At 36.2% G+C, this 15770-nt stretch overlaps 1 protein-coding gene across 1 annotated transcript in view; it reads left to right on the top strand.

The window, feature by feature from the left end:
- The window catches only part of ABCA13 (ATP binding cassette subfamily A member 13), a 173327-nt gene that overhangs the window by 17702 nt on the left and 139855 nt on the right, over window positions 1-15770 (top strand). Inside the window, exons 7-12 of the mRNA XM_063399467.1 lie at window positions 1107-1222; window positions 2250-2383; window positions 4477-4641; window positions 6130-6332; window positions 8450-13156; window positions 14367-14473. Of these exons, the coding sequence (XP_063255537.1) occupies window positions 1107-1222; window positions 2250-2383; window positions 4477-4641; window positions 6130-6332; window positions 8450-13156; window positions 14367-14473 (5432 nt within the window). The remainder of the gene's footprint in view (window positions 1-1106; window positions 1223-2249; window positions 2384-4476; window positions 4642-6129; window positions 6333-8449; window positions 13157-14366; window positions 14474-15770) is intronic.

Genomic DNA, 15770 nt, shown 5'->3' with positions numbered 1-15770 from the left:
ACTCCCCACCCAGATAAGGACATGATGATGTAACATTTTTTCAAACTGGGAAATAAGTCTCTCTTACAATATGTGGATTGAACCTATGTTGGTGCTTGATTTTTGTTTTACCCTTATGCCTGAGTAATTTGTAACCTTATTCCAGCTTGTTCTCTGAGCTATTAATATGCAAAACTACAAAGGAGACTCAGATATTTACATATAAGTTTTGGTGTTTTCATTTGCTCGGGGGTTTTAAGATTTCTGTGCCCTTCAGTGGCCAAATTTACCCTCATTAATGTGATTTGGAAAGCAAACCACAAAACAAGTGCTTGTTTCTTGACTAGTTTCATATTACTGTACTACGTCCTAGAGGTCTTATCTAAGGCAGAATTTACCCTGCAGAAAGGTTCTGAATTTACATTTCTCACTTTCTGGTCTGTACCATGTTTGCTGTGTTTCAGAGGTACTTAACAGAGAATTTTCACATCTACATGACTGGCTTTCAGTTTTTGTAGTTGGTGTGTGTGGTGGTGGTTTTTTTTTTTTTTTTTTTTTTGGGTTTTTTTTTTTTTGGGTTTTTTTGTTTGTTTTTGGTTTTTTTTTTTTGTGGCCATTCTTCCCCCCCCCCCCGTCCATCTTTTTCCCCTCTATCCATCTTTTCTCCCCTCGTCTTTTCTTGCCTGGTCTTTTCTCCCCCCATCTCTTCTCTGCCCCTCTGTCTGTTCTCTCCATCAATTTTAAGTAGTAAGTTACAGTTACGTTAAAAGACATTTTTTCATAGCTAAGGTGACAGAGACTTGTAAGAAATTCAATAGATATATTTTTGTCACTGCCATTATGTATTGCACTTTAACTTCTTGTGAAAACAAGTATTATGTTGCTTTAAAAATATTTTTTCCTTCAGATTGATGGGAAGTAAAATATAAATTGACTGATACTCTAACTGTAAAATCTCAGTTTGTGTTTTGTTCATTTAAACTCTAATTTCATAAAACATCAGTTTTTCAATAGTAAAAAAAGTGCTTTATTATTCAGCTGCTTGAAGGTTGTCGCTTTCCAGCAAGTCCTTTCAGGTTTTTTTGGTGTATACACAGCTCAATTTTTGTTTTATTTTCCACTTTCAGTACCTTAGCATCATTGAAGGATTTAGCTGTGATGCCACTGGGCCAAAGTTTCTATGAAGTGGTGAAAATGGCACTGAATTTGACTGCTGCATCAGTACAGGATAGGAGCTTAGAAGGTAAGAAATTCACTTCAGATTTTCTTTGAGCTACCTCATTGGTATGCTGGAAATATATGATAGTAACTGTTGGACCTTCTGCTAAGTTCCTGATGTGCAGGTACTAAATTATATTGCCGTACTGCTAACCCAGTTCTTTACTGATGTGCTTTTTAAAACCCAATACTAATAACTAAACTTTATCAGATAAACAAAGCATCAGATAAACTGGTCTAATACATGGTGTTCAGAATGATCTTTCAGCAATTAGTTTTGGAGAGACTAGTTAAGTACAAGGGAGAGTTTCTTCCATTTGATAGACAGGAGCATTTTGTTTTGGACATGCATGTTAAGCGCTATGAGTGGTTTAAGCTTCATTCTTCTGTTCTCATAAATTCTGCTGTCAGCTGAAGGGTTACATTTCTCCATCTGCTACTTCACTATGGAAGATGAGTTTAATTGGAGAAGGTAGGCTGGCCCCAGCAAAACAAGAAAAGGTCAGGAGCAAGTTTCACGGGCAAACTGAAGCACACAATGTATAGGTGCAGCTGCCTGCGTGGTATAGAAGGTCAGGCTAAAAGTAATATACAGTTCAAATCCCACTTCAACTGCAAAAATGAAGGCTGATATGGGACAAAGGCGGTGTGCTGGAGTGCTGGCACAGAGGATGAACTTGATTCCTCTGGAAATTCTGGTATTCTCCTGTTGCTCTCACTCTCAGTAGTGATTGAAATCCAGTACATACACACCCCTTTGCATGACGGTGTACAGTTCAGAATGGCACCCCACTGAGTTTGCTGGCAATCACTAAAGGGGCATCCCACCATCACCATATCAATTGCTGAAGTGCCATCACATTAACTGACTTCACCACTGGTGCAATAATGGATTTTATCCTAGGTAAATTGGTGTTCAGGTGCACCCATTTTGCTGTCCCCAAAAAAGCTGGGAATATGGTACAACTTGGATCTCAACAAGTGTGAACCACCAAGAAACAACATGAATGAAAAGAATGAATTACATAAACAAAAGACTTCCTTTCTTACAGGTTTTCAATATAATCTTTCTTTTGGGGATGTTTTGTGGAATCCGCTTGCTGTGAAAGCAGAACTTGAATCCAGGTTTGGTTTTGCTGGCCCTCATGTTGAGAAGCTGCTAAGTTATACAGCACAATTAACAGAGGTAAATCAGTTGAAAATTTTGGTGTCCGTCTCTTTAATATTTTATTTGTATCCTGAATGTATTTTCCTGCATTACAGTAGCTTAGCTTTGTGAAGCAGCTACAAGATTGTAAATATCCTGGTTTCATTCCCATCAAATAAATGTAGTTAGCTTTAGCTGAAATCTCTGCACGTGAAGATACTGATAGGTCTACTTGTGTACACTAATGAATTTATTCTTCTCTGAAGTCACAACTGTATATGGCAGAATCCTGAGTTTATTATCCAGTCCTGTAGAGAATTCTGAGGATTGCTCCACTAAGCTTTTTAACCAAATCCTTGATTTGAGTCTGACAGGATTAGTTTGTCAGGTAGCATTTTTCATCTGATTTTCTGGACAAAGAATGCTGGTCTCTTCTGTGTGTAAGTTAAGGGAGACCAAGAGTCCTTTCTTCTCAGTTGTGCAGTCTTGATATGAATATACTAGACTGAGCTGTCTCAGTGGTGCTTAATGAAATATTCTGGTGATGATCACATTTAGAAGAAAACCTTTCTTCGGATAGGATGTTCTAACCTATTCTCTAGAGCAAAGTGGTCTGTTGTGGTGGTCTGGTTTGAACTGCAGAAAACCTAAAACATCTTTTGAATTTGTACTTAAGTCTACCTTTTTTTTTTTTTTTTTTTTTTTTTTAATAGAACATGTTGGTATTTATGTGAAATATGTTTGCTCTTTGCAGAGCAGTACAGTTTAGAGTTACATTCCAGAAGAGTTCATTGTAAATATAGCTGATTTAAACAAATGGATAAATTATTAAAAAAAACCCTTGAATTTTGAATGGCCTTTTAATGAAATATCAGTCATGGCCTGTTATATCAAATGAACTGAATTCAACTGCAGTTTGGTAGCTATGGTTGACTGTGAAATCCCAGTCAACCATATTTGCTAACTATTTAAACTAGTATCTCAATGTTTTGTGCTTGTGTTGGACCATTGAAGACCATCAAAAACTATGAAAGCAAATGTTTGGAAGCCTGGACTATGTTTGTTTCAAGCACTTCAATTCTGTATTATCACCACGAGCCTAGCTAGATAAGGACACTCCGGGAGACAGAGGTCTGGGTTCAAACAGAGCAGCAGGCAGGAGAGCCCACCCTTAGTTTATTCTTCCTACCATGTACCTCTCACAAGATGACCATGGATTGGAGGGTGGTTATTCCACCTCTCACCCACATTGGTCAAGGAGGCTGTCATTCAACCTCCCCTTCTCTTGGAGAAGGAATCCATAACGAGGGCAGTATTTACAAAACATGATCTTGTGTTTACATTTACAAGTGTGAGAAGCTGCACACTTCTACTTTACTATGAATGCTCAGCAAACTAGGAGATCTCAGGGCAACACTGTATCTAGTGCCCCATTTTGTTTGGTATCAAAGCATCTGCAAAACTTTTAATGAATTCTCTGGCCAAAGTAGAAAGGAGCAAGGGTGCAAAGTCTCTCAGGCAATAACAGAATTAAAATGTGTGGCATTATTTTTGTAAGCTTTAATAATATTTATAGGCTTGGGGATATTTAATCTTTCATTAAAGAATTTAAAAATTAGTCTAGGAAGAAACAATTCTGTTCTCTAGGCCACTCTATTGAAACCCACCAACCTAGATTTAAAACCAGTCTGCTGCACGTAATCACTGGTTGAGGTGCATCATTGTACTAAGTGCTTTTCATATCAGTAATTTTTATACTTGTGCAGTGGTTTCAACATAGTTATTCTACTCTAGGGGCACTGTATCACAGTCAAGTTAGTTCAGCACCAGCCTGCAAATTACTGTAGAAGTGGCAATACTAGTGTAGCTACAAGGTGAAAATTCCTTGCATGTACAAGTCTCATCACTCTGCCTGCTGTATGAGCACCTTAATGGGGACACTGGTATTTTATACAGCAACCTGCATGTGGAGTACTTTGAAGTTTGTGCCAGGGAAGATGAGGCTGGGTTAAATGGGCTTTGTTCTCGCTGAAGAGGCTGTGTGTTATTTTCGCTAGATAAGTAAATTGATAGGAGAGATAACACTCAGCAACACTCTCGAAATACTCATCAATTCCTTGTGTCCTTGCCAGATTCCCACAGGAGAGACACTGGAGCAGTTTGTGTGCTCTGCTCTGGCTCTTGTCCCAGAAGATGAAGCAAACAAAGAGAATAATGGAGAGGGCTGTAATTCTGCACAGCATGAGGCCAAACTGTATCTTGTTCATGCTGTCAGCAAGTTCAAACTCTATGCACTGGTAACTTTAATAAGTTAATTGATTGAATTCCTAGCTTTTGCATGTAGATTGTCAGCAGTAACTCAGTTAAAAGATCTAAGTTATCTGTTAAATTTTTTTCATGAACTTTCTTGCTAATAAGATGAGATAATCCTTATAAAGAATCATTACAGTGGAAGTACAATCTGTCATCAGGTGTCCACCTAATCAGATTTTTTTCATTAACAGAGATTCATATTTGAAATCTAATAGGGAATGTAATGAAATATACTGCAATGTAGAGACCTGTCAGAGGAAGTTGTTTATTGTTCCAGTAGACATTTACTGCTCCACCTGAGACTGAAAGTTGAACAAAACTAAAAAGTGAAGTGACTAGACACCTCCACTGGTATATAATGAATTTATTTATTAATCCCCTTCACTGTCTCAACAATAATGGCTGAAGCAAGATAAAAGTATACCTCCAACAGAGCATCTTAAAATTCTGATCTGGCAGAATGGCTCGGCATGTGTTATGTCTAATGACATATGTGTAGTTTGATGGATGAAAGAATTAAACATTCAGATGTTTCCTGAGAAAAACACCTAGCTACCTTAACACTGGTATTGGGTTTTGTACTGAAATATCACGTTTTTCTCCACTAAAAAAAAAAGAAGAATCATGTATCAAGCTGCTCTGGAGATGTTTGCAATATTATCTAAAGAAAACACATACAACTTACTGTGTATTTCCTCAAAAATGTAGTCTTTGAGAAGGTTTCCCTGCTGTATGATGAAGTATGAAGCAGGAGGTAATAATTCAATGTGATTGCCAAAATGAATGTACTAATTTCTATGTAGAAAAATCCAGTAATAATTTCAGCCATGACTTTAAAACTCTTAGCAAGGATTGATGTTCTTATGGTAACCAGAAATACTGTAAGCTGCTGAACACTGTGTATTATCTTGGTGAACAGAATATCTCTTAATCTGTTACATTCACTTGGCATTAAAAAGAAAGGTAATGGTGAAGGAAAGGAGAGCAGTCAGTAGTTTTGGCCAGGCCTTGTCATGCTTATTTCTGGGCTACAATGGGAGCATACAGGCTCCTTCACCATCTCTGTGTTATAGGACTCCAAAAATGTTAAGGCTGCTATCTTCGGTCATATTGGAAACAGGCAGAAATCTGGTAAAGCAAGCCTGAGTAATTGGCTGTGGAGGTCAGCTTTTTGGTTGATTTCAGCCTCAGTCCATCTTTTTTCCATTTCTGGGTCTTTAGGAATGACCATGTAGGATGTCAGCTGTCTGTGTGCTGTAGCCTGTTACATTGCCAACTTGCATGTCAGTCAAAATTGTATTGAAAATCAACCTTTGTCATGTCAGTCATTTCAGAGTCTAGAGAGGTTGTTAGGGAGAGATTTTGGTATCATTGACTATGTGAATTTTTTTAAAGACATGCAAATTCTGTGTACTGCCTAAGTAAGAAAGCTTTGATTAATGAGATGTTCTGTTTTGTATTCAATCCATTAGATACTTGAGCAATGGCTCGGCAGCAGCAATCTCTCTCAGAATCTCCTTTTGGAACTTAGAAGAATCATGGCTGATTTAATGTCTCAATTTCTAGATGACAGGGAAGCCAGGAAATATTTTTCAGAGATAAATACCCGGATCCAGCAGTGGAATGAGAAGTCAGATGCCTATTTTTCAGAAGGATATGTTTCATCTCATGATTGGTAATTTATACGTATCTTTCTGCAATTTGTCTTATAAAATTACATCAAACTGAATATTTGTTTTCACTTTACATTTAATTGATTCCTGATTCTTGTCTGTTTTGTGATTTATTTTTTTATTCTATAGTTCAAAACCTTGTATACAGTCAAATAATCTTGCTAATGCTTACACATTCTGGAAAAGAAATTAAGTTTGTGCTTCAGGGTGTAGCTTCCTACAGGTTCAGCAGAGGACCTGACTACTACAAGATCAGGACTCACAGAAATTAGCAGCTGTGGATAATTGGCAGTTTGAACTAGGACCTGAAGGTTTATCTTGTTCTGCAAACAAAGTTTAATTCCCACAAGTAATTGGTGTGACTCAGTAATACTTCTCATGTATAGCAAGTCCAATGCATGAGAAATATTTAGAGTTTTTATTGTAGAAGTCAAATTCAGTTTTGCGGGAGATCTTGTAACAGGAGCCTGCAGCAACAGCTACAAATGATGGAAAACAGAGTTTTAAACACATAGAATTAGTTGTGTAGTTTACTACACATTCTAAACACATTAGAATGTGTAGTTTTCAATCTCATCTGGGGCACTCTGAGTCTATGGTTCCTTTTGATGTTTTTGAACTTTTCTTACAGTTTCAAGTTATCTGTTTGGTTTATCACTTAATGCAAATGTAAACACTTTAGATGAAGATATGTCTGTAAGCCCTGTAGCTATTAAGAATGATATATTTTGTCAAGCTGTTCAAATATTCCTGATCTAGAAGGCTCTACAGAGGAGTTAAGTTGTACATAAAGGGAGTTAATGTTTGTCAGAGTTGGCAGAGCCTCAAGAAAGGTCTGTGGCAGAGCACAGGAGTTGATTCTGCCTTCTCTGATGGCGCACTGGACAACTTGCATTGCTTCTGGGAGTTATAATATTGATGTATAATATATATTATAATACTGAAATATAATAACAATAAATGATATAATTTAATAAAATAATATAATATAAAATAATATAATAAATAATAGTGAAATAACACTGACACAATAGAAACATCAGTTGGTGCATTACAATTTTCACTATGGTTTCATGATTTTGAAGATATTAAAACAGCAGTTTTTCATTGCTCATACTTGTTCATATCAAACACTATAACTGGAGGAGTATATGATTCATGTTATACAAATCAACATCTGAGGATAAATCTGAAAGAAACAATTAGTTATCAACTAGTAAGAGAGACTGCAGTCAAGTTGTTAAAAATTTAGTAGGGTGTTCTGAAATTTGGTTCTAATTTATAAAACGAAACTGCTGTGCTGCTGCAGTTGTAAGCAACAACAAAGTATATTTAGCAGTTTTACCCTTTTGTTTGCAGTACACAATGCTTTTGTGCTCTACCTCTGTTGATTGCAGAGTCTGTAGAGAAAGAAATTATATTTAAGGAGAAGACACTTTCAGCTTGAGGCCTTTACATTCAAAGGCTCTTTTTCCATGCACCTCCTCTTGACCAATCTTATGGAGTTAGTAATTGTTTTTTGTTTTGATAAATAACACTGACACAATAAAAACATCAGTTGGTGCATTCCAATTTTCACTGTGATTTTGTAGATATTAAAATAGGAGTGTTCAGCTATCAGGCAGTCCATTGGAATGTTTTAGCTTTCAATAATTATGACAAAACAAAGAATTCTTTAGAAATCATATAAAATCAGAGGTTTTGATCAATTTTATTGATACATTCCTGTCTGTAGAATAATTAGCCTGTGGAACATAAAACCGTTGTTCTTTTCAGCAGCTGAAATTGTGATGTACTCAAAGGTGTTGGACTTTCTGTGGCTCACAAGCTTGATAAATACACAATTCTTTAACTGCTGTCTACATTCAGGTTTTGATTTGAATGAGGTTGTGACTTTCCAGTAGGTTTTTTCACATTTTTGAAAACCAAAGCAATTGTCAAGTTTTGCTAATTCAGATTTTGTGGTGATTAATTTGTGGCTGGTATTTAAATTATATTTGGAATTTCCTTGAATTAAGTAAATAAATATAGATTCTAAAATTAAATAATACATAGTTTAAAAATTCTTGTCTGCCTGCTAGATAACTAACAAGAAAAAACCTTACGATTAATTTTTCAGGATTTTGACATCTTTCAAAGAGTTTTTGAAGACAGAAGAAAACGTGAGGATTTCTGGTGAAAAGAAAAGGGATCATCTTTTTCATCTTGTAGAAGTAATAGAAAAAATTATAATGTTTGATTTCTCAGTTTCTTCAAACAAGTCTCTAATTGAAAATGCCTTGAATAATGCAATTTTATGGATAAATGACTTTGCTGACAGGGAGAAATCTGCCACCAATTTCTCACTTGCAGTGTCTGAACTCCATAATGAGCTACAAAAAAGTTTCCAGCCTCTTCAGACCTTCTGGACAAAAAAGAAGACAGAACTTTTCTGGCATATAGTGGAAATTGTTTTCCATGAACTTGATTCTAGGGTTTCTCTTTTGAGTCAAGTAGAAGAGGAAGATGTAATTGAGACCTTATCTAGAATTTTATCCTCTATTACAGAAAATAAAATCTATAATAGAAGTATGGTGTTGCTCAAAAACGTCCTGACTGGTTGGGCAGAGTTAAATATTACTGCTTTGGACCATTTAAAACATTCAAGTGGACACTTCCAAAGAAATCTCTATGAAGCTGGATCATTGTCTGGTAATGATGTCAATGTGTCATTTAGCACAATTCCTGGAATGAGTAATACCTCCTCTTTATTTCTCTCAAATGCAACTTTTATGTATAAAGTACAAGAATTAGGAGAAATTGTGCATGATTTCCTCAGAAATATCCAAAAATTAAACAGTACTAGTGTGGCCTCACTTGTTCCAAAAATTTTCTCTCTGTACCAGAATGATGTGATTTTAAACATTAAGAGCAATAACACTCTGTTAAAAATTCTTTATGAGACTTCAAAAAGTATGTCATCTTCTCAAGTATGGCATGATTTGCAAAATAAGGAACTAGTTTTTGATTTTCTGTTTGAAACTTTCGATCTTCTCTGGAACCTCACCAGTAAGTCTCTCTGTGAAAAGTTACAATTAATTTACAACTACACAGAGTTGCAGGCACAATTTCTTGCACAGAATGGAAAAAAAGATATACAAGTTGTTTATGACACCCTGAGCAGCCTTAAAACTTTATTTATAGATGAAGAGCTCCAAACAGCTGTCTTGTGTTATTTGGAAGAGTTTCTTGATCTGTCTCCAGAATGCCTGGTAAATAATGGGTGCACTGATTTTTATCTAGCAAACATGAGTTCTGCAGAACATTCAGAGGAGGTTTATAATTTGCTTCTGCTTCCATTGGACAGTGTCCTGTCTAATGTAACTAACTGGGGAGATAAGGTAAGTGTGCCTTCTGCTTTGCACTGCACTTTTTCATGGCTTCAAGCATGGACAGAGATTTTTGAAGAAGCATCAGAAATCTTAGATTTGAATTCAACCTGTTTTGTCTGCCTAAGAGATGATCTGGCATATCTCTCTGAAAACCTTTTAAATGTAACTCAAGATGGACTGTGCAATAATACAGCTATGGCTATTGTTGAAGCTACAGGTGCAGCAATGAAGCTACTAAAAGCTGTATTTCAGGAACGGGGCAATTTAAATGACTTGAAAGATTTTGAGGCACTCCTTGTTAACCTTGAAAGTGTAATTAACAATGCATTAGATGGCACAAACTTGCCTAAAGATAGCGGTTTAGAGAGTGTTTTAGAGACAATGGGTATCATGGTAACTAAAATGCAGAAATCTCTACTGAAGATTGTTAATGAAGAGTTTTTCAATTCATGGCTTGATGCCTTCATCTCAGGAGGATCTGAGGGAGAAGAAAAGGGTGCAGGTGTTTTTTCCATTGGAAATTCCCTTTCTACTATTCTTAAGCTCTCCCAAAAGGAACTTGAAATCATTCTCACTGAGATAAATGACACATCTGCGTTTTTAAAAAGTATACCTCAAGATAAATTTATGGTTTGTGTCAGCATTTTCCAGAATATTACCAAATTCATTTTGGACAGTACTGTGAAAGACATAAGCTACTTGCAAACAAATTTTTCATCTCATCTTAAATCCTTTCTAAACTTTCATAGGACAATGGATGAAGCAGAGGATTGTAACACATGGGTACATGGATTAAGTAATCTCACCGAAAAATACAAGTCACCTTCCCACCTTGAAAGTGCAAAACATGTTTTGTTTCTTCTGCAGTCTCTGGGAAATGCTGAGACAGATGCTAAACTAATGAATGTGATGGACTTTGTTAATTTGTTTTTTAATTTGACACTCCCTGAATGTTCCCTAGGTGGTTCTGATGTGATTTGTGTAAGTGTTTATGTCAATATCATAGCAAAAACTTTGAAATTTATTCTCCCTGAATTTTATGTAAAAGATGACATTAATGTGCTTGAATTTACTTTTAAACTTTTAAATATTTCTGGAGAGCAAATACAAACCATTATCAGTGATTTAATTGGGAGCTCATTGTATATGTCAAATAAGACCCGTTTTAGTCAGTCCCCCCGTGGTTTTAACAGGACTTCAAGAATGCTCCTTAAGCCTTTTAACCACATTCATCTTATGTCAGTGGAACTTTTGTCAGAAATTCAAAGTCTTCTGAAAAATAAAACTTTCAAAGTCCAAGAAAACAGCTCCTCTCATTTGGACAATGAGATGGAACTGTTCCTGCATGGGAAAAATGTCAGTTTGCTGATGGAGTTCTTTCAATATATGATTAGAAAACTTGACTCAAACTTGTGGAATAAACACAAAACATTTCCTCAGAAACTGATAGAAACAGCAGGTATGAATATTGAACTGGTAAGGAAGGCACTTGAAATTTTCAATTCTCCTACTTTTATTGTCTTTCCATTAAGAGATGAAGAGGAGTTTCTAAAGAGTATGGTTGCCTTGGTGCTAAACATGAGAGACATGGATATTGAATTTTTGATAAGTAGATTCAAACAGGTCCAGGAGAACCTAGAAAATTTCTTCAAAAATATCAAATCTTTCTCTCTTGAGAACTCTGAGTTAGGTACTTTAACAGACTGGTGGGATGCATTTGTGAGCATATCACATAACTGGAACCTGACTGGTATACCCCAAATAAAACAGCTTTTTGAACAAGATGAGCTCTACAATACAGAAGATGTGCTCAATCTTCTCTTTGATGTCATCAGCCTTACAGAAAGATTGGCTCATGCAAACATCACAGAAGCACTAACTGAAATACATGCTTTCATACTGACTCAGGAAGAAAAAATGTCAATGTTTACTGATGAGGAGTTCTCTAACCAAGTAGAAGATCTTCTGATGTTGCTGGAGACATTGTCAGACACCTCTGATGAACCTGGAGAGGCCTCTGTTTGTTTTTCTGCAGCATTCTGCTGGACTTTCACAACAGCAACCCCTCAGAGTGATCCCACTGTTAATCCTTGTGACTTTGTGCATTCCAATTCTACTCTTCATTACAGTGCAATCATCGAAGTGATTAAGGAGCTTAAACTCATTACTCTGGATGACAGTTTCGCTTGCTCTATGGAGGACATTCAGATGGATATCACTCGCAATCTGACTTGCTTTTTTCATCAGATCAAAGAATGGAACTCTATCATTTTGAAGTTTTCTGAGCTCCATCATATAAATAGCTCAGTTCTCAAAGAGCTGCTAGATTTTTGGAATGAGCTGTCCCTTTATGCTGTGCAACTGCAGGTGAACAATACACATGCAATCAATTGTTCCTCCACACCAAAGAGCCAAATGGCTTTACAAATTGTAGAAACTCTGGGCAACATTTCAGTGTCAGAAATGGAGATGGCCAAAAGTCTTCTTGAACAGCTGGATAATCTTTATGGTAGCCTAAGCTGGAACAGAGAGTCAAGAACATCACTTAAGAGCGTTCTTACTAATGTGAGGAATATGACCAGTGAGGTTTCTAGACTCCTGAATACTGAAGCTGTCCTTTCTTTTCTTTCTGTAATTCAGCCTTTAATGACACTATCATCTGTTGGAAACCAGACACATGCAATGCTTATGGCAATATCAGCTTTAAGTGGGAACAGCAGTATATCTGACAACTTTGAGAACTTCTGGTTTCCTGTAGTTACAAGCATTGAAAATTTATTGCTGAATTTTAGTGTTAGGCATTTACTTGTGGTGCTAGATCAAGAGTCTCAATTACTAAAGTTTGCAACTGGACAATCCTCTTCAATGGCTCCTGATGTTTTACTAGAGCAGTTTAAGGCATCATCTTTAGATGCTATATCAAGAAATTTTGAAGATATACAAGACATTGTGAAGAACATTCTATGTGAGTGTAACAAAAATTATTCTAAAATAATGTATGCTCTAATTCTCCTTATGACTGATGAAAGTTCATCAAATGACCTACTGCTGGCTGTCAAAGATATTATTGCCTTTCTGGAGCTATTCCAAAATAAGTCTAAGAAGGACTATACTGATCTATTGTTTGGTGACAGTCATTTTAGCAGAGAGAAATTGAATAATACTCGCGCTGCTTTTCCAGTTATGCTAAACAGCCTCCTCCATATAATTGCTGATCTTGATGTTGTAGAAGAAGCTTTGCATAAAAACAGTACTGAGCTTCATAGAGTTGACTTCATTGATTCATTTTTTTATAATGCACCATATAGAGACATTTCTACTCAGTACCAAAGCAGAACTCTGGAGATCATGCAAGAGATTTTGCAAATAATATTTCAGTTTACTGCAGAACGTGATGGGAATAAAATAAAATTCTTACTAATGAATTTGCATAAGGATGTAACGGAAGAACTGAGGTGAGTGCTTTCCATGTACTCGTTTTGGGAAGTGTGCTGACAATGACAGTAAGGCTCTCTGTTTATGAACAGCTCAGTGAAAACTTTTATTAATCAGTGTTTCATTTCAGATTTATTCCAAGTTGTGTTGTTCAGCCCTGCTGTATTTGATATCAGAACACATAATACATTGTGTGGACCAGATTGTTGTGTTTAGTTTATGTTTACAATATATGTTTAATCATATGTATTGATACTTGAATTGGTTTCTTTGGAACTATTCTAGAAACAAATATTTGAGGATATTTGTGTTTTAAAATCCTTGTGGGTCTGAAAACTGAACCCCCACTAATGGGCAGGCGGCAGTCTTTTTTGCCTATGGAGCTAAATGTTAAGGAATGCTTGGGCCTAATTCTTTGTGGTGTGTGTGGAGGTTTTTTCCTATATCCCAATACAGCTGTCCAAAGTTTCTTTAACTTAAATTTGTCGATGTCTTATGTTAGGGTTATTGTGTTAAGTTTTTCAGTTTAACAAATGCAATGTCTGAAGGAATCTTGGCCCCACGATCATTTTTTTTGCCAGATTACTCAGATCAGATGTAATCCATAAGCAGAAGAAACTGCTTCAGATTTACTGATGGCTTACTTAATAAAGAGGCTGCTAGACTGAAGTTGCTGCATTGAAACAATATCAAATGAGCCACAGGTTGGTTGCTCAAACTGCTCTAAGAGTATCTTGCTGGTGGAGCTACTGGTCCTACTTACATAAACCAGCTGAGAAATGGCATTGTAAAGTTGGTGCTCTGATATGGTATTTTGACCTTTATGATTAATTTTATGCAAATACATAAAACTGTTTTCCGTCAGGGTGAAGTGTGAACCTAATCTGTTGAAAAACATCAGAAGCAAGTACTAGAAAAGTGGTTTGTTTTCCTTACATGCTGATTATCTGCACTTTGCCATCAAGTCAGCATATCCTGTGGGCTCTCAGTATTTTTGAAGCTATTATGATTTTTCTTATTTTCTGAAGGTATTTTCTAGCACTCTTAGAGTATATTTTTTTAACATGGAAGTATTCTTATTTTGAGATAGTTCAAACAAATGTATTAATTGTTAATATTGAACTCCTTGTGTGGTTCATTGAAGACTGTATTTGTGCATTGTCACTTCTTGAAATTTTTTCGTGGTATGCTTGGAATGAAAATAATGTTTTCTTATTGATGTTTCTACAGAGCATTTAAAATCTGCAACATCCTTCAGGAACGTTTACACCCTGATAGTGTCGTACTATTGCAGAAATTGCAATTTACCATTTTGAATATTCTCAAAATCTTTTCAGGTTGGTTACCACAGTAGTGACTCTGAGTCCTCATGTGCTAGTGCTGTTAAATTAAGGTTTTACTCTAAGCAAACTTTTGTACAAAAATGTTTGGGTGATGCCAAGCAAGGCAAGCATACTGATGCCTAGAAATTAAATCAATGGAGACACAGAAAAAAATCTGATGCAGGTCATACAAAGTGATGATTTCTTTCTGGAGTGTTCACATAGATTTAAAATCCCAGTGAAAGCAGGATATCTTGCTGCTCCTCCTCAGCTTGTGTGCTGAATTAAAACAAAACAAAACTATGACTTAATGAGCCAGACCTGCCATAGGGCAGCATGTAGTTGACAGTAAGGAAAAATGGGGCAAGTATTTAAAGGAAGTAGCATCTCCCACTTCTGGCCATGTCGTGTCAGTGAATTAGCTACCTGTAGTTGAAAAACTTAACCTTCAACAAATTTTTCCAATTTTTATATGTTACCTTGTTCTAGTCCTGATAAATATGCTCCTAAGTTGCGCATCATATTGAATGGCTTTATATTGACCCAAGTATAACTTTGTATTATGTTTTCTTTGGAAAACAGAAGCCAGCACTTTCCAAAGCTCATACTTTAGCCAACCATGCCCAGAATTGTTTGTAAAGAGCAATTAGCAGACATTAACCTGCCCTTCTAGAGCAAGGGATAAGATCTGTAATGTCTTATGCCAAATTAATTTTCAAAAGAGTGTAAGATGTGGTTACAACCCAGCTTTGGCTGTCTTCTCCACTCTCCTGTGATGGATGTAGTTCCAAAGAGTAAAACGGCAGTGGTGTTGAGCTAGGATAAGTGATACTGAATTTGTGTAGCCAGGTGTTCTGTCCTTGACCTCTGAGAACAGTCTATTTATTGAGAGAACTGAGATTAGGGAACTAAATTTCTGTCATTCTCATTTCAATCCTCTCTTTGTGGGAATGTTTAATAATGTTTAATTTGTTACAGAAAACATTATGAAACCTAATGACAAAAGATGAAAACTGCTTGATTTGGTTTGAGTTGAGGAATTGTACTATATTACTTCTATGAGAAAGATCAAGGTTTGCTTGTTTTAGAAGCAGTGTTTAATGTTTATTATTCTTTCTACTTGACTTAAGAATCAAACGTAAGGAAAAAAAATACCTTGGTATTGAATGAGAATTCAGCAGTCAAGTCAAATTCCTTACTATCCGATGTACAAACCAACTGCAGACAGCAGAAAGGAGGCTTTTTCCAAGGATATGGTGGCTGTAAGCTTGGGTAGAGATGGTCTCCATGGATGACCAGGGGGATAATACTA

This window comes from Prinia subflava, chromosome 1 (genome assembly GCF_021018805.1).
Source record: "Prinia subflava isolate CZ2003 ecotype Zambia chromosome 1, Cam_Psub_1.2, whole genome shotgun sequence".
Taxonomy (NCBI): domain Eukaryota; kingdom Metazoa; phylum Chordata; class Aves; order Passeriformes; family Cisticolidae; genus Prinia; species Prinia subflava.
Note: the sequence above shows the minus strand (reverse complement) of the source record. Positions and strands in the feature narration are given on the sequence as shown.